Source organism: Bos grunniens, chromosome 8 (genome assembly GCF_055505025.1).
Source record: "Bos grunniens cultivar Pamir isolate PY7600 chromosome 8, Bosgru_T2T1.0, whole genome shotgun sequence".
Lineage (NCBI taxonomy): Eukaryota > Metazoa > Chordata > Mammalia > Artiodactyla > Bovidae > Bos > Bos grunniens.
The window spans coordinates 85,039,668-85,066,391 of NC_141172.1; the positions used below are offsets into that span (position 1 = coordinate 85,039,668).

The following is a 26,724-nucleotide window of genomic DNA, read 5'->3' on the forward strand; positions in this document are numbered from 1 at the left end:
CCTGTCCATCTCCAACTCCAAGAGTTCACTCAAACTCAACGTTCGTCGAGTCAGTGATGCCATCCAGTCATCTCATCCTCTGTTGTCCCCTTCTCCTCCTGCCCCCAATCCCTCCCAGCATCAGGGTCTTTTCCAGTGAGCCAACTCTTTGCATGAGGTGGCCAAAATACTGGAGTTTCAGCTTTAGCATCATTCCTTCCAAAGAAATCCCAGGGCTGATCTCCTTCAGAATGGACTGGTTGGATCTCCTTGCAGTCCAAGGGACTCTCAAGAGTCTTCTCCAACACCACAGTTCAAAAGCATCAATTCTTCGGCGCTCAGCCTTCTTCACAGTCCAACTCTCACATCCATACATGACCACTGGAAAAACCATAGCCTTGACTAGATGGACATTTGTTGGCAAAGTAATGTCTCTGCTTTTGAATATGGTATCTAGGGTGGTCATAACTTTCCTTCCAAGGAGTAAGCGTCTTTTAATTTCATGGCTGCAGTCACCATCTGCAGTGATTTTGGAGCCCCCCAAAATAAAGTCTGACACTGTTTCCACATCTATTTCCCATGAAGTGATGGGACCAGATGCCATGATGTTCGTTTTCTAAATGTTGAGCTTTAAGCCAACTTTTTCACTCTCCACTTTCACTTTCATCAAGAGGCTTTTGAGTTCCTCTTCACTTTCTGCCATAAGGGTGGTGTCATCTGCATATCTGAGGTTATTGATATTTCTCCTGGCAATCTTGATTCCAGCTTGTTTCTTCAAGTCCAGCGTTTCTCATGATGTACTGTGCATATAAGTTAAATAAGCAAGGTGACAATATACAGCCTTGACGAACTCCTTTTCCTATTTGGAACAAGTCTGTTGTTCATGTCCAGTTCTAACTGTTGCTTCCTGACCTGCATACAAATTTCTCTAGAGGCAGATCAGGTGGTCTGGTATTCCCATCTCTTTCATAATTTTCCACAGTTTATTGTGATCCACACAGTCAAAGGCTTTGGCATAGTGGGCAACTAATAATATATCAATTATAATTTTTGATTTGGGGGAATTTTGGAGAATTTTTTATGGGAAATGTACACTAACTTATTTAGAATAATGGAGCAGCTTATCTGAAGCTTATTCTCAAATGGTTCAATAAAAAAAATTCTTTGTATTATACTTAAAACTTTTCTATAAGTTTGAGATGCATCAAAAAGTAAAATCCTTTCCAAATATTTTTAAAATTAAAATTAAATTGTTCAACTCTGTTGGATGTGTGCTAAGCAGTAAAAATAAGACAAAAACTATAAAAAGGACCATCAGAGACCTTAGCAAGAATGAAACAGGTCACAAATGAAAATAGCAAATTAAGTCAAATTTTCTTTTTAGAAGTTTATCTGTAAAGGGAAGGCAGGGGCTAGGGGGCTCTCTGAAGAAAGTGAATTATAGTGAAGGATCTGGAAACAATGACTATTAATGTTTGTAAAAATTAAGATTTGACTGCAATTGGGGGAGTCTTGGAGAAGTTCTGTCTTCAGATATTTGAAAACCTTGCAAGTCAGAGAGATGCTTTATTTTTCATTTTTAACTTGCCTGATAGCTCAGTTGGTAAAGAATCCACCTGCAATTCAGGAGACACTGGTTCAATTCCTGGGTCGGGAAGATCCCCTGGAGAAGGAATAGGCTACCCCCTCCAGTATTCTGGCCTGGAGAATTCCATGGACTGTATAGTCTGTGAGGTTGCAAAAAGTCGGACACAACTGAGCGACTTTCATTTTCAAAGGGGGGAACCAAGACCAGTGTTTACAGAGAATGGATTATGACTCAACAGTAGAAAATATCTTGAGCTGTCGAACAGTTGAATAGTTAACTGCCTTGTGAGAAATGAGCCTCCTGTCACAAAAAGTGGAATAAAAAAGAAGCTGAAAAGTCGGCGTTCTAGTCTAGTTCCTGGAAATGACTCCTTTATTGACTTAGGACTGAGACTACATAGACACGTGACTAAATGGACATGAGACTCTATGGACATGTGTTTGAGCAAGCTCCAGGAGATGGTGAAGGACGTAGAAGCTTGGCGTGCTGCAGTCTGTGGGGTTGGAAAGAGTCGGACATGACTGAGCAGCTGAACAAGAACAACAACAGCCTATCTCTGTGGCTGTCAGAAAAAAGTTTCTTTAGCTTTTAGGTGTCTATTGAAAATATGGCCCTTCATAAAATTGCTCTTGCTCTAAAACACTTCCATTTTATATAAAACATGAAAAATATTAGAAATTAAGTAGTCTTGTTGCTCCTTTGATTTAAAGAAAAGGCTTCACTTTTTCCTATTGATAATTTAAATATTAAAATGTTAGTCTGAACAATTCATCATTAGCAATCTATATGATTCATCCCAATTTAAAATTTTTAATTGGTTTTTGGATGTAATACAAAGTCTTACAGAGGTGTGAAACAAAAAATGTGAGTATTAGTAACTAAATTGATCCACAAAATGAATAAAATAACTTTTTAAAAATAATACACAAAATAAAGACCAACTTGTACTAATTTGGTACAAGTTCTAATATGTTTTATTCCATGAATTAAAAGATAATCCCTTTAAAGTCATGGCATGATTGTTTTTTGGCAACATTCTGTGAACGAAAACATGGTTATGTGGAGGTATGGATTTCTGAGGTCACGGAGGTTGGCAAAATAGCTTATTAGAGACAGCATCTCTTGATCTTTATTTTAATGCTGTGTTCCTCTCTGACCTCAGGAAAAACCTGTGATTTGCTAAAAAATATTACTCCTTTCTGCTTCTATAAAGTTAGTTGTTCAAACATGTAAAGACTCAAGTAAATAAAAATATGAGCCTTGCATACCAGTCATATCATCTCTAGTTTAATGAAGGAAAAAATAGAAATAAAAATTTTAATCCTGAAAATATATAATACCTTATTTTTAAACAATGTAATTGATAATAGCCTAAATATTCAACAACTAAAGAATGACTGGGTAAATTATAATGCATCAAATTCTTGTGCATCCACTAAATGAAAATGAGAAGACTAAAGCAAAATGGGAAGGTGTTGGCTATGCTCCTTAGAAAAAGCAGGGGAAATTATTTGCAATTATGACTACAAATATGTAGAAAATCCATGTGTCTGTGGACAGATACTGAAAGGAAGATGAGTTTAGGGGTGGAATGAAAGGTACTCTTCCCTATTGTAATGTCATTTGGCATAAATAACTGATTTTTAAAGGTGGATTTGGCTATGAATTGGGCATTTTTTCAAGGAATAGTTTGGAGCATGCAATAGTGAGGTTGACAGTTCTGACATGTCTTGGGGAAGTGGAGGCCTCTGCCCTGTCTGTCGTGCCCACAGGTGAGGAGCACTCCAGTTCACCACCAGAGAGTGCCAGTGTATCCCAGCACCCCTGGGTGCCCCAGGTGAGTGAGCAAGGCAAGAATATGCTGAGAGGGAGGGCTGCAGTCACCTTTTGGATTCCTGTTTGCCTTCAACTCCACTTTACTGAAAGCCCAAACTCAGTGTCCCTGTCTGGTAACTGAGTCCACTAAGTGGTTGCATATTTATTTGAGGCCAGCCCAGTTCTTAACATTTCACAGCAATTATTCCTGAGATGATACAAAAATCTTCCCTTCCTTGGCTTGGTCCAGACAAGTCCTATCCTCATCAATTTCATTCTCATTTTCAGAACTGTTGAGAGCAGAGTCACTTGGACTCTCATGTCCTTAGAGCTGCACAGATCAGGCATTTCCTGCTCACTGGTTGAGGCCTCCTAGTTGCTGCCTCACATGCATTTCATCTCAGATGGAGATTGCCTGCTGGGTTTTCTCTGGCACCTTCTCCTTATGGACTCCGTATTTACTGACTTAAGTGTCTTGCTGCTGCTCGCTTAGACTTGAAGTCTTGGCATGCAGTGCAGTGTCCACGCCTGTACTATCTTGCTCCCACACTTACTGTTACTGTCCCAGCAGGCCCTCAGTCCTTGACTTCAATCCCTGTCTTTGCAGGGAGTGTTAACCCTGAGAAACTTGAGTCAGACTCCTGTTCCCCAATAGCAGACTCAGACTCCTTATTTTGAGCATTTAGGGCTTCTTGACATCAGGTTCCAACATGCCTTCGTCACCACATCCTCTGTACTTTCCTTTCCTTTCAAACTGTGGAAGCTGTGCCTTCTGAATAGACTACATTAGAAGAAATTATTTTTCATTGCTGTTTACAAAATGATAGGGGCAGGGTGCTACACTTGAATTTAGACACCAAATTGAGCTGCTGTATCTTATTTGACAAAACATATCCATTTGGAGAAATGGGGGTGTGTTTTAAAAAGAGCAAGTTTTAAAGCATTATTAATTATTAAAATAGAACATAACAAAGCAAAGAGCCCTATCTCTGATAATGGTTTGTTTCCATCTGCACATGGCCAGAATACCATTTGGAGAAACAGAAAGAGAAAAAGACAAGGGGGTGGGGTGAGGGTGTTGCAGTTTGACATTAACAAGAGAGGAGGCGGACAATGGGTGGTTGTTACAGTTTCTGTGTTCTTTATATCCTTTATCCTCAAGTTGCAACCTCCCCCTCATCCAGTTCCTTTAAAAAATGTGATACTTAGTGGATTTTCTTCCTATGTCTCTGCCAAGACATTATAGAAGCTTCTCTTTTCCCCTTAGTCAGCAACAAAAGACACAAAAGCATGTCTTTTGAGTTTTTGAGGGCTGTAGTTATGACTGCTTTAACTATCCAATAACCAAGAATTGGATTTTCACATTCTGAAAATAGAAATATGAAAATAAATGTCTTTTGGTTAGTATACCAGCCCTCAAGATGTCTTTATTTCTTCTATCCAAGCATTTCTTAAGTTGTTCTATAAAATAATAGAGGGTTTTGTCTTCCAAGGTGGCCCACTGATAAAGGGTCTACCTTCAGTGCAGGAGATGTGAGTTCAGTCCCTGGGTCAGGAAGATTCCCTGGAGAAGGAAATGGCAGTGCACTCCAGTATTCTTGCCTGGGAAATCCCATGCACAGAGGAGCCTGGCAGGGTATAGTTCATGAGACTGTGAAAGAGTCAGATATGATATAGCAACTAAACAAAAAATAGAGGGATTTTTGGTTTTGAAAAATTATGTTTTAATAATGTTAGAGATATCTAATATGTCCCACTTTATTATAATTAACTTTTTATCTGCCCTTTTCCAGAGAGGAGTAGAAAGAGAATATTTTTCAAAATGTTCAGAGAATAGATATGAACGGAAGAACAAAATTTAGGTATTTTAATAATGTGTGTGTTTGCATCATAAAGACATTTTTCTAAATTCATTACAATATTTTAGATACAATTCTCTGAGCAGTCAGATCTTTTTGAAGGTATTTGAGAAACAGTAGAAAAGTCACATTTTAGGTATAATCTATTTAAAATACATGTTATTCTTCCCTATATTTGAACAATCTGTTCAAAACACAATCCATTCATAAGGGATTTTGCTTGTACAGATCTGAGTGGGAATCAGTACTTTCTTTGTTTGTCACTATGGAAACAAGTCAGCCTATCCTGAACAGCGGTTAGATCACGCAGAGTGATGCTCACATCTCAGTGTAACTTCATCATGGAGCAGGCTGGCGCTGACATCTCGCCTCCAGCTCTTCCCTCCTGGAAGCCCAGCACCATGCAGGATCCACCCCGGAGGCTCTCCGCTGTGCCATTCCTCAGCTCCTTTTTTGAGGGTCGTCGCCACTCTGCCTCCGACCCTATCCTGCGGCTGCAGCAGGGGCGGCGCAGCTCTGCTGCCAAGGTGCTGTCCTCGTCCTCTCTCCAGGTGATGGTGGCCATGTCCTCTGTCAGCTGTGCTGAGAGAAACCCAACTTGCCCCGAGAGAAAAAGTAAAGCTCCTTTTCTTCTTAAAGATTGACACACCTTTGAGTTTAAATATAATGATTGTGAAGAAGCTATGCTGTGTTTATACCTTTAAAAATTTTGAGAATTCTACATTATACTTATTGTCTGTTATGCTAAGAGATTCAGTAGACATGTAATAGATAAAAATGCTTGAATGTTTTATGTTTTTTTCATTAAAAATGTAGTTCTTGTGTAAAACTCATTTCTTTGTAGAAGATCTGCTGTAACAGTTTCTTCCTTTTCATTACCAGTACCCCATATGGAGATTCTTGTGTGCAAAGGCCTTTTCTGAAGTAAAGGATAGTGTACTTATATGAAAGGGAAACAGTTTTATTCCTGACAAAATGAAGGGGATTTAGCACCAACTTGTCATATGCAATCCTGAGAGAAATTGGAAGCTCTTTCCCTTGTTACTGTTCCATTTGGAGAGTAGGATTTTAAATCTTCCCTTCTTCGTATGTTCTAGGAAATTCAGGACGTCCAACGCCAAAATATACAAAAGTTGGAGAGCGTTTGCGGCATGTCATTCCTGGACACGTGGCCTGTTCTATGGCATGTGGTGGCAAAGCTTGCAAGTATGAAAATGCAGCCCGCTGGAGTGAACAGGAACAAGCTGTTAAAGGGATCTACTCGTCCTGGTAAGTGATTCTGTCAGTCTTTGATAGCTCCCACCTACTGCTAAGTAGGAAAAGGAAATGGAGGTATAGGTGATGGCCAGAGGCAGTAGCCAGTAGAAGAAGAAATGTGGGATTTTTAAGTTAAAGGACCTCTGACTTACCTTCCATCCCTGGCTTCCCCTCTTGACAATCTGGCCTACTCAAAGGCACTCTGAACCACAGTTTCCTCATCTGTAAAATGGAAATAATAAAACCAACCCTTTAGGATTTTTTTTTTTAATAAAGTAGAATGTTGTAGGTAAAGTATCTTAAAGAATTGGTAACTAGATAGATTTTAAATTTCAGAGATTTCTATAAACAATTAAAATATTCAGCTATAAATGTGAGAAATTACGAGGTATACAGGTAGTTTTTCACTTTCATGCAGGTGAACTTCAGCCTCATTTTTATTTTGTTCCTGTATTCTGTATAAAAGGGTACATTTTCATACAAATACATACACTTCCAGTCTGCCTCAGTAGAGGGTGGTATAAGTTGTCAGTTTAGTAAATGATGTAAAATGCTTTCATTGTTTATGGTATGTAAGTGTAATTCATTCATTATTGAATCATGCTATTTTTATTATTACTAGCAAATTGTCAAGTATACCTTTTTTGATATAGTGATACCTCTGAAAAATTCTGATATTTAAAACCATATTTGGAATGCACTAAGAGGAATTCACTATTTAAAGAACTCTGCTGGTGAATCATTTTATAAAGTAAGAATCCATTTACAAATTAGGTATTTGTCAGCCAGTTTACTAAGCTCCAGCCCTGTATTTTTCATATTGGATGTGTTGGGTACATGTGTAGTGTTATAGTCTGGGATCCACTGTCACTACCTTCATCACTACTTTTTTAGAGTGTCATGAAAAAAGCAAACACTACTCCTGAGATGTGGTCAGACACATATATTTATAATAATGCAGCTTAAGGTCACATTAATATTTCTGGTTTATTGTTGACTAAACTATCTTGTTTTCACTTCTGCTGCTTTCACATTACATCTCTCCTAATCTTACACTAAGTGCTATTAAATTTGGGGGATCCCAAACCTTCGTGGTTCCCTGTTTTTAGATATTGCCCCAGGCACGAGAGATGGTATCTTTCTGAATCCTGACCTGCTCATCTGATGTCTCTGTTACTCCTCTCAGGTTCTTGTAACCCACAACTTGTGACAGTCTGTCTTAGGTATCTTTCACCAGACCACTGGCGGGAAATCTGATCAGAACAGAGGGAAGTTAGAGCCCTAGTGAGAATGACAGCCATTTACTGGGCCTCTATCCATTTGTACACTCGGTAAACATCCATTTGGTTACAGGCCAGTCACAGTGCTAGACATTTTCAAATTATTATGCTCATAAAACCCCTTTAAGTAGGCATTGTTAGTGTCATGTTATTGATAAGGAATTGAAGTCCAGAGAGACTAAGTAATTTGCTGCACAGCTGGAAAATAGAAAAGCCAGCATTTGAAACCAGGCCTGAGTGACTCCAAAGTGATATTTTTTTTCTAAATTACAATAACTCAGCATTTATTCATAACCACATGCCAGAATTTATGCTAAAAGACTTTATACTCATCATATTGAATTCTCACACCAACCCTATGAGGCAGGCATTATTACCCTCACTCAACACATTAGATAATTGAGGTACAGATAACTATGTAACTAAAAATACCTCCCAGCTGGCCCTCCTCATTTAGTCAGTAACCTCTGGATAACTAATCCAGGATGTTATTTTGCTGCCAGTTGAGGTTTCTCCATCATTCTGTTATGTCCTCTAGAATCTCATCAAAGTCCTTGAAGATACTTTGCTGGAGCCCATAAATACATTATGTTCTGGAATTGTTTCCAGGGGTTTAAGAAGTGAGGGTTTCTTAGAGTCCTAATCATAATACAGAATTGAAGCCAGATTTGTATAAGGAGATTCTTATCTTACAGTATTGCTGAAATCATAGAAAAAGTAAGGGCTTGAAATCTTGCTTTCTCAGTTCTGTGCATTTCATCAGTCCCTCCTCCCATCTGTAGGGTCACTGATAATATCCTGGCCATGGCACGCCCATCCACTGAGGTCCTGGAGAAGTTCTGTATCATTGAGCAGTTCCGAAGGTAAATGTTGCATGTTTACACACTGTAATAAGCCAGCTTATGTCTTCTTTTCCACTGCTTTTGACTTAAAATAGAAAAGCGCTTTCATTTTACCAACAGAAATGTGAGGAACTTATTTCAAGTAAGACAAAGTTGTAAGAGTAGTTAATGTTCATTAATACCAAAAATGGTTATTTTTTGTTAACACTGCCTCCCCAATATGACTAATTTTTTTCTTTTCCCTTTAAGCCACGGCATAAAAAGTATCATTAACCTGCAGCGTCCTGGTGAGCATGCCAGCTGTGGGAACCCTCTGGAACAAGAAAGTGGCTTCACATACCTTCCTGAAGCTTTCATGGAGGCAGGCAGTAAGTCCTTCCAACCTCCTCTCCATACATTACCAAGGACAGAACTCAGAGACTTTTGTCTGCTCAGTTCTTAGGTTAAAAAGGTGATGGAAACAAAGTTCATGCATAGTAGTAAGGCTTCTGAAAAGTGAAGATGAGATAACTTTGTCTTTAAATATCTTATTTAGTATTGGTGTTGAAAGTAAAGAAAGTACAGAATTTCTTTTTTCCTGTGAGAGAGATCTTGAGAGGAGACCTTGTAGAAATAATACCTGCATAATTAACATAAACAGTATGTCAGACCTGTCATCTCATTTAATCCTTAAAGCATTCATGTAATATAGTTGTTCTGAGACTTCCCTGATGGTCCAGTGGCTAAGACTGTGCTCCCAATGCAGGGGGCCTGGGTTCCACCCCTGGTCAGGGAAGTAGATCCCACATGCTGCAACCAAGACCCAGCAAAGCCAAATAAATAAATGAACTTTTAACTATATATATATATATATATAGTTGTTGTGCTTCACATATGAGGTCACACAGACTGAGGAAGTTCTGACTTGCCCAGGATTACACAACTTAAACATAGCAACAGGATTAGAACCCAGGACTTATTTGTGTTTTTACCTACCGCATAGCTCTAACCTGTGGGTAGGATGTGGGGATTCTGTATGTGACAAGTCCAGAAGCTCTGAGTCACAGGAGCTTCAGCATAGAATCCACTGAACATGTGTCATTGACACCAAGCTGGAAAGGATCAACCTGTGCCACTTCTACAACTTGAAGTTCATGCTAGCTTTTTATCCCACTAGTTAGAAAAATCTATATGTACCACCTCATGTCATTTATCAGTCAGTCAGACAGGTTTCAGTGCTTAAACAAGGTTGCATGCTTTCCCTCCATGGTAGAGTAATTTTGGCATAGGTTATCAACTTTAATTTATAATCCTGCTTTTCATTAATTATTTCTGAGTTTCAGCAGGAAATGAGTTAAATAACACAGAATATGCTTTTTAAGAAATGCTAACAGTAAATTTACTGGAAATGGGAAAAGCCTGTTATTTTAGTTCTACATATCTAGTGAGATCTGCATGTTTTACAGCTGTATACTTTTCATGACTTCAGTCAGTTTTTTCAAATGTCTTTGCAAGTATTTCTCCTACATGTTGATTTCTTCTTGTTCTTTCTCATTGTCCAGTTTATTTCTACAACTTTGGATGGAAGGATTATGGTGTAGCATCCCTTACCACCATCTTAGATATGGTGAAGGTGATGACATTTGCCTTACAAGAAGGAAAAGTAGCTATCCATTGTCATGCAGGGCTTGGTCGAACAGGTAAATTCTAGTGGGTGGTTTTATTGCCTTTCTGTGTATTTAAACATATAAGGAAAAATATTTCCTAGTTCTTAAGGATAGTTTTCATATTCCTATCAAAGGTTTGGAGTCAAATGGAACAAGTCAATAAAAGATACTTGAAATATCTTAAATAGATAGTTTCAGTGACCATATATCCATGAGAGTATTTTTTGAATGATTTAGAGTTAAAACTGCATCGTATTGAGAAATAGGTGGGTTTCCATAGCTAGCTGAATGACCTTTCTGATTTTCTTCTTTCAAGGAAAAAAGTCAATACTTTTGTTTTTAATACATAAGTCTTTTTAAAATTTTATCTTCCTAAACCAAAATAATAATGGAAATAGCAAGCATTGTTTCATCCAATAATCTTTTTAAGTTGTTAGCAACACTGTAAGTTTTGAAGGAGGTTAATTTGCTGTATCTAGTAAGTGATAGGACCATGATTTAAAGCCACAGCTACAAGGATTTTGTTTATAGAGTCTTAACTGTGCCTAAATTATGTATAAAAATAAATGATTTTACTTTAAAATGCAGCAGAATATCAGTGCAATGCCGAAACTAGGGCACAAAAAGGATGGAATCTTCCTTAGTCATCTAATCCAACCAGACACCAGAGTTTGACTCTGTTTACAATGTACCCATGCACTTACCACTGGCCTTCCCACTTACTGGGGAGCATCTTCAGATGGGGACATAGTTCTGCTCCAGATGGTCAGCTCTCATGGTTGAGCCAAGATCTCATTGTTCTAGGGATTCCATGTGATAGTTCTGCAGATATATCATGCTTACCCTAAAGAACTGCCTTATCCTAGTGAGAAAGATATGTTGGACCTTACCTCATACTAGGAAAACAGGCATTTTTCAGAGGTTCTGATTTTCACATGTAATGAGATTCAGAAACTTCATGAATCACACAGATATCTTTTGATTTGCCTTTTGATGTTAATTAACTATTATATTTAAATTAATTTATCACCTTTTTATTATTCATTTCAGTTTAGTATTAATGATAGTACATAGTTTTTACACGGTTAATGTGGTCTTCCTTAATATTAAGTACTTATAGAAAAGTATCTGTGGTCTGGAGGAAAATATATATTAGTTTAGGCATTAGTTTAGTCTTAAAGAAGAAACTTCAAGAGACAAAATAGATTGTGAAAATGAATAGTCACCAAAGATAAAAATACCCAAGTGGGAAAAATGCAGGTCTGGAATGTGCCACCAATTGATGTCAAAGCTGAAAGGGGTGGGAAGTTCTAAACAGAATGTACAGAGTGATTGAATAGAAATTTTTAAGAACTGTTCAGAGTGGAAAGCAGTATTGGCTTCCTTCCATGTTGGAGTTAGGCATAATGAGGGTAAATGAACCAGGTCATCAGTTCATTCAGTCATTGCCCTCCACACTCAGCCATCCTCCCTTACTCCACACCTACTCAGGTTCACTGTGACAGTGCTTGTGCTTGCCCTGGGGTACAGAGGTAACCAAGGGTTCTAAGTCAAGGGGAGGGTTACCACAGAGACAAGTAAATAGGTGAACCCCTGTACCAAAAGTTTAAAAGTTATCATTGTTCTTAAAATGTTCCTCTATATATATGGTTTCCTAATACATATTCAAATTTTAAAATCATCAAAGAGTATAAATAAAAATATAAATTTTTCTCATACCAATCTTCATTTCTTCACTGTTTAGGTGTTTTAATAGCATGTTACTTAGTTTTTGCAACAAGAATGACTGCTGACCAAGCAATTATATTTGTTCGGGCAAAGCGACCTAATTCCATACAAACTCGAGGACAGCTACTCTGTGTAAGGGAATTTACTCAGTTTCTGATTCCTCTTCGCAATATATTCTCTTGCTGTGACCCCAAGGCACATGCTGTTACCTTAGCACAGTATCTCATTCGTCAGCGGCATCTGCTTCATGGATATGAGGCACGACTTCTGAAACATATACCAAAAATTATCCACCTTGTTTGCAAATTGCTGCTGGACTTAGCTGAGAACAGGCCAGTGGTGACAGAAGAAGTGGCAGACATACCTGGCCTCTCAGCTGAAATTGAAAAAACTGTTTCTGAGATGATCACAAGGCAGCTGGATAAGGAGTTACTGAGACATGATAGTGATGCATCAGACTCTTTCACCCCTAATGCAGTAGTGATGGATTTTGAGAATCAGGACGTGGTTCTTTCCAGTGAGCAGGAGTTGGACCCTCTTTGGAAGAGGCGGAATGTCGAGTGTCTTCAGCCCCTGGCTCATCTGAAAAGGCAGCTCAGCTACAGTGATTCAGATTTAAAAAGGGCCGAGTCGCTTCTGGAGCAAGGGAGGACTCCGTGGACGGTGCCTGCCCAAGCCTTGCTTTGCCATAATCCCAGGCAGCAGAAGCACATAAGCCGTTGTTACTCCCCACAGTCTCCACAGCTAGATTTAAATAAGGAAACGCTGGTCCGCAATACATTTTCTTTCTGGAATCACACTAAATTTGGAGTCCCAGAGGGACTCAAAGATGATGGGTCATCAATTTTCCATAGGACGAGCATTCCAAAGGAAGTACAGCGAAGTAGAACCTTCTCTTCAGGAATTTCAGATTCATACAACCCTGGGGAACCAGTCACACCAAACTTTGCAAATATTCCTAAGGGACCAAACTCTTCTCAACAGAAAGTGTACCACTGTGAGTGTGAAAGTCATGGTGGTTGTGGCCCAAGCTCTGTTGCAGAGGATGGTGAGACTTGCCGCCGCCCTGTGGACTGTGGGTCCAGTCCCAAAGCACAGTTCTTGGGGAATGAAACTCAGAACAGCAAATACCTGTCTGAAGTTGCTGCACATATGCCTTTACAGTCTGAGTTGAGTGTTGAAGCAAGGAGAATACTGGCAGCCAAAGCCCTGGCAAATTTAAATGAGATTGCAGAAAAGGAGGAAGTGAAAAAGAAAGTAGAAATGTGGCAGGTATTTGAATTTCATTCAATTATTTATGAGTAGGAAATATTTTTGTCAGAGCAAAAGTAATACACTTTCCCAAGTTCATTTGTTTTCAGGAATTTGAAGACATGTTGGTATAATACATAACCTTTGAACGTCGTTACTCAACTGTAATACCAAATTGCTGTCATTGAAATAACAGACACAGGTCTCTTGTATAGGTTCATTTCAGTCTCTGTGAAAGAAAGCACTTACTGTTTAGCACTCGTCAGGGTGCTTGACTGAACATGGCAGTGGTAGTGATTGATGACCATAGTTTCCTTCTTCCTTGCTGGGCCTGTGGGACTGATGGCCAGATGGATAGACAACTGTAGGAACTGACCTGAAGCATCTCTAACCTGAGCCCTAGCAGGAAACCACACTTTGAGAACCCCGAGCTGAGAGATAAAATGAAATAGAGACAATTCTTTCCCAAAGCTCATTAACCCAAGTATCAAGTAAGGACAGAAGGATGAGTGATGAATGCTGACTGCTCAGCAATCCCTCCCCAGTCCACCCAAACAAGGCAGGTGTTAGATTCCAGAGAGCAAATGGGAGTGGCCACAGAGCCCCTTTGTCCACTGGTTTTATCTGAGATTGAGTCCCTGAGTTCTATTTCTTGGCTTTTACTTAAATTAGAATATGACATTTTAAACTTTAACATTGTTTTGTGTTGTACTTTCATGAGGGAGCAGTCTTAAATCATGCTCTCTGCCTAGAATGAGCAGCTGATTAGAGAGAAGACAGGCCTTATAAACCTAGTTATGGTAAACTGCCCAAATGTGGGGCTGACCTGGGGAGGCCTGGCTCAGTGATATTGGCTTGTTAGCCCAAAATGTACCATGAATTATTTGTAGCTGCTTTTCCATCTCCTACCACTAATCAAGCAAGGTGTGTACACTTTCCAGGAGGTCAGGCCTTCCAGACGCAGAGGAAGAGGAGGCATGGAGCCTGCCTTCACTCACAACTATTTGACAGGAGGAGAGCACTTCCACGCATGATTTTTTCATCAGAATTGTAGTGTTTTGCTTAATCAGTAGTTAAATGTATTGCTGTCTTCCAACATGAAATATTTTCTTTATTTTGTACTCCAAGCTGAACAGGCATTCCACTCAGTGGGCAGGTCTCCTCCGTCTAACTGAGCCACAGTAGCTAGCGGCAGGACCTCCGGTTTCAGGCTTGACAGCTCACCACCCCATCGTGGGTCTGCCCCACATGACCAAACTATTTGAACACATAATATATACAAAAGCATTTTCTAGATGTAGATACAACTCTATCCTTTGGATAGGTTTGCCTTTTTTCCTTTCTGGATTTTATTGTGGGTCTTTCAGTAATAAAGAAAATCAGTTGAATTCTGTGCACCCCTAAGGCCCTTTCACATTGTTTCATGTGATTTTCACAGTAATCCTGTGAGACAGATGATACTATTTACAAATTCTTTGTTAATCTTTCAGTACTTACAAAGTAAGTATCACAGGTGGGAAAACTCAGAGGTCAAGGGATGTGCTTGAGGTCATGTGGTCTGAATATAGCAGAGCCAGGATACAGTTCATGTGTTTAATACTTTACATCATCCCTGATGTTTTTCCTAGCCCCATTGGAAATTTTCAGAAAACAGCAATGATGTAATGGTCATTTTACTAAGAGGGTCTGTAAGTCATGTCGTTTGTGCAATAACATAAAATTGAATAAAAGCTACTCTGCTATGTACATGATCTATGAGATATGAAGGACTATGCGTAACTAAAAGTTTGGGCTTATTTATGAGAAAATAAAGAGAAACCAGTGCTGGAGGATCCTGATAGCATGAGAAAAACATCACAGACTGGGGTAGAGCAGATCTGGGTCGGGAATGTGCTCTCTTAGTTTGGGCTCCTGGGAAAGTCACTTCTTCTTTTATGAGCCTCCCAGTACATTCATCAGTAAAGGGAACCTCCATGCTGGGTTGCTATAAGAAGCAGAGAAAAGTCTTGTGTCATCATTCCTGTCATACTACAAGTTTTCTATGAATATTAGATTGGGTGAATGAATGAATGGTGGTAATTATTCTGCTTATTACTATTGCAAACATGTATTTTATTTATTAAAACATAAATCTGAACCCTCTCAAAATTAAAAATAGTTACCTTACTTTCCCCCCTACTCTCTGTGAGGTAAAGTTTTAAAATCTCCTTAAATTATCTCCAGGCATTTGGAGTATTGGCAAAATTTCCTAGTTGTTTTACCCTATCAAATTCAGAATGCAGAACTTGTTAAATTTTACATGGGATTCTAAAAAGGAATTTGAAAGAAATAGGTTATATATACCACATTTATTAACTTTTTGGCACTTTTATACTTTTTCATTTACCATTCAACTTCCTTGCAGTAAATATTTGTTTTGTTCTAAGGAGCCTGAAAAGAAAGGTTCCTTCTTGAATTGTTTCTGTGGTTTCTGAATGAAATGGAGAACTCGGGTTAACTAAGCCTTCTCAGTATCAGGAGCTTTAACAGCCCTCTCAGTTTATTCAGCGCACCAGTGGGGTGGGGATGAATTTCACAAAGGGAAACTGAGGCTTAGAGAAATCAAATGTCTTAGCCCAGGGTACTGAGTGAAAGTGGGACCACTGGGAGGGGTTCCAGTCCCCACCTCAGAGCCTGAGGCTTCACTCTCCTGGAGAGCCTAGGGCTCATCAGATATCACAGCATGCCTCCCTGCCCTCCTCTCCCTCGCTTTGTCTCTCTCTCTCTCTGTACCTTTCCCTCCTCTCTTGTCCTGTCCACTCTCCTTTCTCTTTCTTTTTCTTTCTCCTTCCCTTTTTAGAAAGAACTAAATTCCCGAGACGGAGCTTGGGAAAGAATATGTGGCGAAAAGGATCCTTTCATCCTGTGCAGTTTGATGTGGTCTTGGGTGGAGCAGCTAAAGGAGCCTGTGATAACCAAAGAGGACATGGACATGTTGGTTGACAGATGTGCAGATGCCTCGGAAGCACTGTTCTTATTAGAAAAGGTAAAATAGCTGTTGAACACTTGATGAAGTTAACTGAGGCCCTCAGTACAAGTTTTAAACACTAAAAATAACCATTAAAAAAGAGGACTCACACAGAACTCCATATTGAGGTCTAATTTAAAATTTTCCAAGGTAAGGGAAGAAATGCATCCCCAATATAAACATTCAGAAGATACTAAAGTAAAATGGGAAAATACCCATAACCCCAGGTTCAGTTCAGTTCAGTCACTCAGTCGTGTCAGACTCTTTGTGACCCCATGAACTGGAGCATGCCAGGCCTCCCTGTCCATTACCAACTCCCGGAGTTCACCCAAACTCATGTCCATTGAGTCGGTGATGCCATCCAGCCATCTCATCCTCTGTCGTCCCCTTCTTCTCCTGCCTTCAATCTTTCCCAACATCAAATGAGTCAGGAGAGCTACTTTAAACATTTTCATTGAAACATTTTCAAGTTTTTTTCTTTCAGTCTTATCAACACATATGTTAACTTGGTAAAAATTATTTCACGTAAAATGTTATACTTCATTTTGCTCAAAATTATAATATGGATGTTTTTCCATGTGTTTTTCATAAATGTAAACCTAAATGGGTAGATAATGCTCTAACATGAGATATGCTATAACTAATCACTTTCTCATTTTCAGGTGTTTATTTCTACTTATTTACTATGAGCATATAATGTGACTAACTGAAGTGCGTTGGAATATACATTCATTTGTATGTCTTTAAAAAGGGTGTGTGTCACATATACATTTATGTGTATAATTTTGTATATATAAAATATAGAAGGAAAAATAAGGAACTGATAATGGTTGCCTTTAGAGAATAGTAATAGGAGTCAGTGGATCTAGAAAGCAAGAGAGACTTTTCATTGTAGATTCTTTTATACAATTTAATATTTTTAACCGTGTAGAGATAGTAAATTTTCATCTATAAATAGGATTTGTTTTGTTTTAGGAAACAATGTTACCTCATAATCAGCCTTGAGTAATCTGCTATGCTGTGGTATAAACATTTCATTGCTTCCAAACTTCTGCTATGAACTATTGCTTAATATAGACACACAGAGATACACACCGGCATTTGTGCACAGTTGTGTGATGCCCATGAGCACTTGAATGACAGAGATGAATCCAGAGCAGGGATAAGGAAGGCAGTTAACTTTCACTGACTGGGTGGCAGTGGGCCAGGCCCTTGCTGGGTCATAATTTCTGTTTTCACCTTTGTTCATCTCCATCACTCAGAGAGGTAGGGGCCCGACTTTTCAGAAGAGGGAATGCGAAGCAGTCTGCCCACAGCACGCAGCCTGTGTCAGAGCAAGATACAAACTCTGGCACCAAGGTCCTGTACTTTTCTGTCTCGTGCTATTTCCACAGTATTCACTCCAGTCCTCACATGCAGGGTGTTTACATTATTTAGAGTTTTGATACAGATCACTGTAATGATAATTTGTGATCGCATGTTTTTCTGCATTTCAGATTATGTCCTTGGAGTAGATTTTCAGAAGTAAAATTAGTGACTCAGTGGACAGGGTGTGTTGGATGCAAATTGCTCCAGTGATAGGGTTTTTCCTTTGCTTCTCCAAAGGAAACAACCCTTAGGAGTTTAAGCTGGGGACACATTCTTCAGGAACCTTTCCCCTTATGCTTTAGCATGTTCCTGGAGGGCTGTGGTGGTCTTTCTTCTTCTGTCCTTCCCCATTCAGTATTGTCTGCCACTGGCAAGACATGATGAAGGCACTGAGTGCTGAGTACTCAGCTGTCTAGTACACATACTGCTTGAGGTGCCAGACACTGAGTGACTGTGTCTAGAAACAGCAAGAATGAGTCATCTTCAGTACACTGCATGGAAGGCCTTTGATTAAAAATTGCACTTATCTACAGATTCAAGTATATTTTGTGTAATAAATAACCAGCTTTGATATTATCTCCTGAAAGCTGTTCAGATTAACGTGTAACAGTAAACACTGGTAGAGCCCTTGGTAGATAGTTTAGTATTTGAGGTAGTGAATACTTGATTGCAAACCAGTTCTTGGCTCAGCAGTTGTTTTGAGTTTATTTCTTGAGGCATTTTTCAGACAACTTGTTTGATTTCAATTTCTGCAAAACAGGGCCAGCAACAAACTATTCTTTGCGTGTTGCATTGCATAGTGAGCCTGCAGACGATTCCTGCAGACGTGGAGGAAGCTGTTCTTGCCCGCGCCATTAAAGCTTTCACTAAGGTGGGTTGCACTCCTCCTTCCCACTTCAGACCACAGTATAATCTTAGTAAATCAGAATCCAGAGGTTGTCATCCTTCTCTAAAATAAAACTTTTGGCCACGTTTCCCTTTAGTGGAAATATGTTTGACATTTCATGAAAGTTACAGACTTTTGGCTAAAAAATACCAGTTTCCTAACAAAGATATAAGAAAAGGCTGAACCGTGGGTTTTTTGAAGGAAAACTTTGAAACAAAGAACTTTTATGCAGAGAGACACAATTAAGTGTTGACGAAATATTTTAAAATCACGTGCCTAGTAGAATTCTAACCCTGGGAGAGAATCTTTTCTTCTTGAGCCAGTTCTACTTTGGGTCTGAACAAGAAACCGCCTATTGAGAATTTAACATGCAGCTTTGGCAGTTCAGTACCGTGTCTGGTTGGCAGATCCTAAGCAAAGTTTCCTTTACATGCACATCCTTTTGTCCTGCAGCAGTCTTTCCTGACTGAAGAAAGATGCCAGATTTCGTGCCAAGAGAAAAGGTTCCCCTCAGCTAATTTTTTTTGTGTTTCTTGTATGTGATACCAAAATATCATTAAACAAAGAACCCTGTTTTTTGATGACAGCATCTTTGGCAAACATTTATATTAATAGCAATTGTTATTTGTACTCATTTACCAATCTCTTTCCCCATCCACTTTTTCCAAAGTGATGTCCTTCTTACAGATTTCTTTGTTCCTCATCCAGAGCTTTTTTCTTCATCTAGAGCTTTACAGCACTAACCACTTTGCATCCTCTCAGTCAGTCTCTTTGTGACTATTTCCAGAGTTAGCACATCAAAACCAAATTATGTGATCTTTTACAACTGTGTTTATGTTTTCATAGACCCAGAGATTACCTGCTGTGTGGGGAGGGTTGTGGTTTGCTGTGTAACAAAAGTACGCAGTTCAGGCCATTACTAATATTATTAAGTTTTGCAGATAGGATAGACAAAACAATGATTAAGATAAAGTTAAATTTCTGAATTTAATTAAAAATAAGTCCTTAATACTGGTCTCCCTGAAAGCAGTAGAAATTCTTTACAACTTCTATTGACCTTTTACAGTAATACTAATGAAAAGTTAAATATATTGGTTGTTCCAAACCTGTCTATAAAAATGTTAGAAGACTGTTCTTGGGTCTCTCCCCTTGTGTACAGTCTTAGGAATAGAGGCCCTGATAGCTTTTATTCCAGACTAGCTCGTGAAGGAAATCTGTGTAGCATCTGCTTCCAGTGTAATAGATGAGATTTCCTTCAGGCCACAGCTTAGCAGCCTTGGCACAGCTCCCTCATCAGACACTGGGGAATTCCTCAGCAGTGAGGCAGACTCCTTGCTTGTGTGGCCTCCACTTGTGTCCCCCTGCATCATCCCCAGGGGGCTTGGAAGGCAAGGGAACCCATGTGATTATGGAGCATGTGCTGCCTTGAGTCATAAAGTTGTTTGACCCAACACTGTCATGTCTTCTGCCAGTGTCCACAAGTTGTGTGAGACCCTTCCCAGCCCCCCTGGAGGGAACGGCCTTCCTGTCTCCCTCCAGAAGGGAAGGGATCACTGGTCAAGGAGTCCTGATCTTGGGAGTTGCACGTTTGGCAATGGGAGTAGGGTGGAGGTGTGGTGATTGCCCTGGTTCTCTGTCCTAATGTCATTGCAACCCTGCAATACAGTGAACTTGGATAAGCAATCCAAATATGTGTCCATGGTGCCTTCCCACCAATGGGAAAGGAAATTAACTTTTACAGAGAGGTTTTTACATGTGTCATGCCCATGTTAGATTTTCCTATTTTGTACTCACGGAAATCCTAAGGAGATGGATGTTGTGATCTCCATTTTACAGAAAGGTTAGATATGACCCGAGGCTACAGTTGCTTACAGAGAGCTAGGCTTCCTATTCAGGTCACCTCAGTGCAACACTTAACCTGGTGTGCACTGTTTTAATAAGGAGACTTTTCCCTTAGGCCAGCCATGATTAGTCTCTGGATTCAAAACCCCCATCACACTCACTGTTGGCTTGCTTCAGGAGTACAGTATCTATCCAGGCACTAGATTTAATTGTTTTAGTTTTCATTCGTAAGTTTAGTATTGACATAATTGGCAGTTCTAATATACTACTTTAATTTAAACTAATATGTGAACTGTATTGTGTGTCCTTATAAAATTGTATGTAATTTTGTTTGTAAGTCTTTGTTTTTCTCCACCCCCTTTCTTTTCTCCCAGAATAAAGACTGGTTATAGTATCCTGAATTCTTGTTATAGTATACTGAATATAAATTTTCTTTATCACTAGGTTAATTTTGATTCTGAAAATGGACCAATAGTCTACAACACCCTGAAGAAAATATTTAAGCACACACTGGAAGAAAAAAGAAAAATGACAAAAGATAACCCTGAGCCTGGCATTTAGTGACGCTGACTTTCCCTTCATGACTATTTCAGACTTGAAGATCTGGGTGGCATTTCTACTCATAGCTGAACAAATTGAAGTGTGGAACTGCTTCGTTTCATAGCACTTTATTTCAGATGCTCTCGGTTTGTGCTCAGAAATGCTTGTTCCTGTTTGGAGCAATTATTTATTTTAAAATATCCTTCAGTTACATTTTTATGTTAAAAAATTGCCATAAAGTCAGTGCCACTTCTTTTATTTATGTATTTATTTAACTGAATTAATATTGTTGTATTAATATTTTAAGAATGTGGTGTTTACATCCTTGTTCTTTTTTGACATTTTGGAAAAAGTTGACTCTTCTTTCCAAAACAATTATTTTATTGATGGAGCTCTTCTCTTTATTGATGGAATTATCTGTTTACCAAATAGATAATTTTAATAGTAAAACTTTACTGTGTATGCCCTGATACGTGACCTTCAGGAAGTCACCAAGTGTCTTAAACTGTAAGATATTTGTTATAAGAAGGCTATTGTTACAACATTTTAAAGGATTTTTTTTACATTTTTTGATTTTTTTGTTTTTCCTTTTTACAAATGTGGCAAAGAGTCTCAAATGTATTATTTTTGTGAGTGTTTTAGTTTTACGTTAAAGGATTGACAGTACAGTGTTTGGGACTTTTTACTGTGGGAAATAGGCTTGCTCTTTGTCAGGCTTCCTGACAACCTCACTGACCTCTGCTGTCACAGGCGGAAGGAACAGTTCTTAACACATCAAGCCTTATTCCCACTCTTCTGGGCTGTTGCTGAGCTGAGCAGCATCTTTACAGAGAAAGTAGGATCGGTGACAAGCAGTGCAGGAAGCTGCAAGACTCCAGCAGAACTGTCTTACAGGGGCGGCCTCCATAGCCACAGCCACTCCCCAGAGGCAGTTCTGTTCATGCTGACATTGTGATAGCATGAGCCCCAGCCCACACGTCCTAAGTCTACTGTTTCATAGATCCAGTTGCCTCAGGGCTTTATCTTTGGTTGCTTTTCTGTGAGAATTTAGATGTTTAAATTGAATTTGACTCATTGTAGATTGCATTCACCCTACAGGTTTTAGATAAGAGGAAGTAATTGCCTAAATTATTTAGTTCCTTATAAACCAAACTATCAGTAATCAAAGCCATTAAATAATATTTAAGTGAATATGTGGGGCACAAGAGGCCAAGCCTCTCTTTTTTTCCCAATAAAAGTGATATTAAACCAGTTTCAAACTAAAGCTACTACTTAATCTTAAAGACAGAATTTCAGAGACAGTAACTAATTTACAAGAAATGAAATTTCTCCAACTTGTACATTTCTGAATCAACTCTAGCACATCAAAAATGTCTGTCATTATTGGTCTTACTAACTCTAGTGGCAAATGCCATACTGTTTGAATTTTTAGGAAATCAAATCCAGTGAATTTTAGTGAACTGGTTTGCCCATTCCTGAAATTTTTCATTTTCAAGTGCCTGATCTGGGAAAGACAGGGAGAAAACAATTACATTTATCCAAAGGTACATTATAAAGATATGTATTTTATACCTAAAAAGATATTTATCCTTATGTTTGTCGATCTCAAATGGACAGGTGCCACCATGGCTCATTTGACAAGTGGCTCTTGGCCTGTGCATCTGAAATGATCATTTCAGATTAGAGAATAAATCCTGCACAGCCATGCTGTGACCACAGCAGTGCCTGTCTAAAATCTAAGTGCACCAGTCCGAGAAAGAGAGATGGTGTGATTAATCAAGTTGTATACAGGTTTTGTATTTATTTGAATAAAAGTGGGGGAAAAAAGCACATGATCTTTGTCTTGTACTTCTTTAGCTTAGTGCTCTTGAGATCCTGATGATAAAGATTTGGCTTTGTGATTAGGATTTCCTAGTGAGCAGTCTGAGTTGCAGACTGAGTAGTCAGCTGGCCAGGCTCTAGTCAGCCCCGACTCTGTTGGTTCAGAATGACCAAGGGATGGAGACAGGCAGATAGGAGGATTCTAAGAGAAATATGGGAGGAAAATCTCAAGGTCAGCAGGATTCCTGCCTTCCAGTATTTGAACTGGTGAAGAGTTCTCTGTAGCCCACAGGATAGAAGTCTACCTACTAGAAGAAGTTACAGGCCTACAAAAATTAAGCTCAGCAGAGTGGAAAGAGCCAAAACTGCACACATTCAGAACTTAACTACCATGGCTGAGCACATGCATTTTCTTGATTACTTCTCTTACCAGGCCAGGAGTGAAGTACTTTTCATACTTGGCTGATGAATGGATTCCCCTCTGACTGACTTTGAAGTATGTTCTCCCTCTTGAGACTCTTTCAGCACTAGATTCCATGATGGCATTACAGAGCACCGCATTCTGTAACTTCAGTGGAAATATCCTACAATTTTTGTCCTCTGAAAAAGACTGAGCTGACTCTATTGCTATTATATATATGTGTGTGATACACACACGCAAACATACATACATATATAGAAAGTGCATGATTTCTTGCCACTTCGTGTTCTTTTTCCTGTTTCAGTGAACTTGCTGATGCTCTTTGAGATGAAGTGCTGCTATTTTAAAGTTGCCTCATCTGTTTGTATAACTCAGAAACACTATGCTGATCTACTTTCTCATAGCTTCAACCAACTTCCCAGTTCTATCTGAGAAAGAAAGAGTACGTGCTTTCATCACTCTGGATTCCATGAAAATTAAACATATATCATACTTCAATAGAGAGGAAGTTTCTGTATTTCTCTCTTAAATGGAGGACAGTTGCTTACATATGCTTGGGTGCTATTTCTGGCTGTTCTCTAGAGGTCTGAAAAAGTTTCCAGAGATAGTATATTGTAGACAGAGTGTGTGCCCCAAGTTCTTGATATCTGAAGGCCCCCAAATAATTTGAGGATAATTTGAGGAATTGTTTAAAAGTGACAGCTTACTCATAGGATCTTTGTTGTTCAAAATTATTAAGCATTGATACATTTTCAGTAAATTAAGAACCACATTTCCTTTGGTGCTTTTTATGAATGTGACCCAAGAGTAACACCTTACCCAAGGAGCCCTTTTCAGTGTTGAAGTGAAAGTTGCTCAGTCATGTCTGACTCTTTGCAACCCCATGGACTATACAGTCCATGGAATTCTCCAGGCCAGAATACTGGAGGGGGTAGCCTATCCCTTCTCCAACGGATCTTCCCAACCCAGGAATTGAACCGGGGTCTTCTGCATTGCAGGCGGATTCTTTACCATCTGAGCTATCAGGGAAGCCCTAATATCTGGGCTTCCCTTGTGGCTCAGCTGGTAAAGAATCCTCCTGCAATGTGGGAGACTTGGGTCAATCCCTGGGTTGGGAAGATCCCCTGGAGAAGGGAAAGGCTACCCACTCCAGTATTCTGGCCTAGAGAATTCCATGGACTGAATAGTCCATGGGGTCACAAAGTCAGATACGATTGAGCGACTTTCACTTTTCAGTGTTAGGTAGTTGAAAATTATTTACAGATAAAATGGCAGGAGAAAGATTCAACAAATCCTGTTACACAGCAGTGGATTATTTTTTAGTTATGCTTTTAAGCATGAGCTGATCTCTGATTAGCCCAGCTCTGGCTGACAATAAAACTGATTTACAAGTAATCACAATGGAGCCATTCAACAGTAGAGCTGTAGTGAACCTTCATTCTAAATCGTCAATTAAAATAGCTAGTCACTAAAAATAATGTCCCAATAAGATGTTAATATCATAAAATCTTTTGCCCTGAAAAAATAAAAGTTTCATACATCCACTGCAATTTACATCACAACAGAAGGCTATTATGCTCTTGCCTCCTGCCTTTCTTGATTAAAATTAAAAGATGTTTTACTCTTCAGATTGCCTCTTTGGGAGAAAAGTTATTTTTAGAATACATTCCTACTTACCTAACCATTTGATTACAGTCTGCAAATATTACTTGGTTTTGATTTAGTGAATTGCCTTTTCATTTCTTTCTCCTCTTAAAAATAAAACAGACTACTCAGACATTGAATTATGTTGAACTATACTGAATGGCCATTTCTGCAGGTCAAAAATTATCAAATATGGGCCATTTTATACAGTTTTAACTGAATACTAAATTTAATTTTCCTGGGACCAGTAGGTGACATTTTCTAAATTATTTTAGCAAAGTTTAGATGATTAGTTACTTTCTAAGGATATCCTTTATGCTCAGAGTTCCAAAACAAATGAAAGAGATTAATATAAAACTATTCTTTCAACAACTGATTTGTGCTCCTCGGAGCTTCCACTCTGCTGATGCTGGGGACACCCAGGAATCATTCAGTCATTCATCCCTCCACCAGGAGCCAAGTCTAGTGCATGTCTGTATGCCACTTGTTCATGCCATCTCCTTCCATCAGCACCCAAAATGAGTTCTGCGTTGTCTGCCACCTAGCTGCCCACTTCAGTCCACACCTTCATTCTTTCTATACAATGGTGGAAGAATAATTCTCAATACTTTATTATTGTTAATTCTGAGTGTCCTTCAAAGCTCAGCTCTGATCCCTTCAAACTATGTATTAATTAACATTTTGTTAAATGTAATTAAATTTAACTACCCGATGACCACAGAGGTAGGGAGGTGTCATGAGCTGAATTAAGTCCTAAAATTCATATGTTGAAATCCTAACCTCTAGTACCTCAGAATGTGACTGTGTTTGGAGACAGGCCTTTTAAGAAGTGATAAAGTTTAAAAACAAAGTCCGTATGTGTGTCTCACGTGACTTAAACGTAATATGCTGGATTTGTTGGTATTTCTTTTCATCCATGAAACAGCTACTCCTGGTGTAACACTGGTGCATAGAGAGGACTCAACAAATGTAATATGCGTAAAAGGGAAGAGGGTAGAGGAAAGGAAAGTAGAGCCCTGGTGTCAGTGTATATAGAAAAAAATACCTGGGTCAGTTATGTTTAAAAATTGGGTTATTTGCAAAGCAGAGATAGAGACACAGATGTAGAGAACAAATGTTTGGACACCAAGAGGGGAAGGTGGGATGAATTGGGAGATTGGAATTAACATATGTACACTATTGATTCAATGTATGAAATAGATAACTAATGAAAAACTACTGTGTAGCTCAGGAAACTATGCAGTGCTTTGTGGTGACCTAAAAGGAAAGAAAACCCAAAAAAGAGGGGATAGGTGTATATATATAGCTTCGCTTTGCTATACAGTAGAAACTTAACATTGTAAAGCAACTATACTCCATTATATTATTATTAATTTAAATAAATAAAAACAAGGAAGTGGAGTGTATAGGGGCATAATGGAAGTAATGGTTCTCCACTTCATTCAACAGGCTTCCCTGATAGATCTGTTGGTAAAGAATCCACCTGCAATGCAGGAGACCCCAGTTCAATCCCTGGGTCGGGAAGATCTGCTGGAAAAGGGATAGGCTACACACTCCAGTATTCTTGGGTTTCCCTTGTGGCTCAGCTGGTAAAGAATCCGCCTGCATTGCGGGAGACCTGGGTTTGATCCCTGGGTTGGGGAGATCCCCTGAAGAAGGGAAAGGCGACCCACTCCAGGATGCTGGCCTGGAGAATAAAACATCCCATGCCAGTAGACTACGCCAAGTTACATATATCTAGAGTAAGCACTAGGAAAACTGTAGTAATATACTCACTATAATCAAGATGGGATTTTTTTTATGTTCAAATAACTACAACAGGAAAGAGAAAAAAAAAAAAAGGAAAGAGAAGAAGAATGAGGAATACAGAAAACAAACAAATAATAAAATGGCTGACAAATTCTAACAATTACCTAAATTCAGATGGTCTGAATGCACCAAAGACAGATT

At 39.0% G+C, this 26,724-nt stretch overlaps 1 protein-coding gene across 7 annotated transcripts in view; it reads left to right on the forward strand.

Annotated features, from left to right (window-relative positions):
* PTPDC1 (protein tyrosine phosphatase domain containing 1) overlaps positions 1 to 22,718 on the forward strand; it is a 71,303-nt gene extending 48,585 nt beyond the window's left edge. For 2 of the 7 annotated variants that reach the window (XM_086315639.1, XM_086315640.1), the window contains 8 exons: positions 6,339 to 6,510; positions 8,561 to 8,641; positions 8,870 to 8,988; positions 10,162 to 10,299; positions 12,011 to 13,266; positions 16,085 to 16,270; positions 18,381 to 18,491; positions 20,793 to 22,718. In XM_086315639.1, coding sequence (XP_086171765.1) covers positions 6,339 to 6,510; positions 8,561 to 8,641; positions 8,870 to 8,988; positions 10,162 to 10,299; positions 12,011 to 13,266; positions 16,085 to 16,270; positions 18,381 to 18,491; positions 20,793 to 20,909 — 2,180 coding nt within the window. In that variant the 3' untranslated portion in view covers positions 20,910 to 22,718. Of the gene's footprint in view, positions 1 to 5,533; positions 5,857 to 6,338; positions 6,511 to 8,560; positions 8,642 to 8,869; positions 8,989 to 10,161; positions 10,300 to 12,010; positions 13,267 to 16,084; positions 16,271 to 18,380; positions 18,492 to 20,792 lie in introns of all 7 variants that reach the window. The other 5 variants (XM_086315644.1, XM_086315645.1, XM_086315641.1 and 2 more) reach the window with 3 other exon arrangements.
* Positions 22,719 to 26,724: the final 4,006 nt, after the last annotated feature.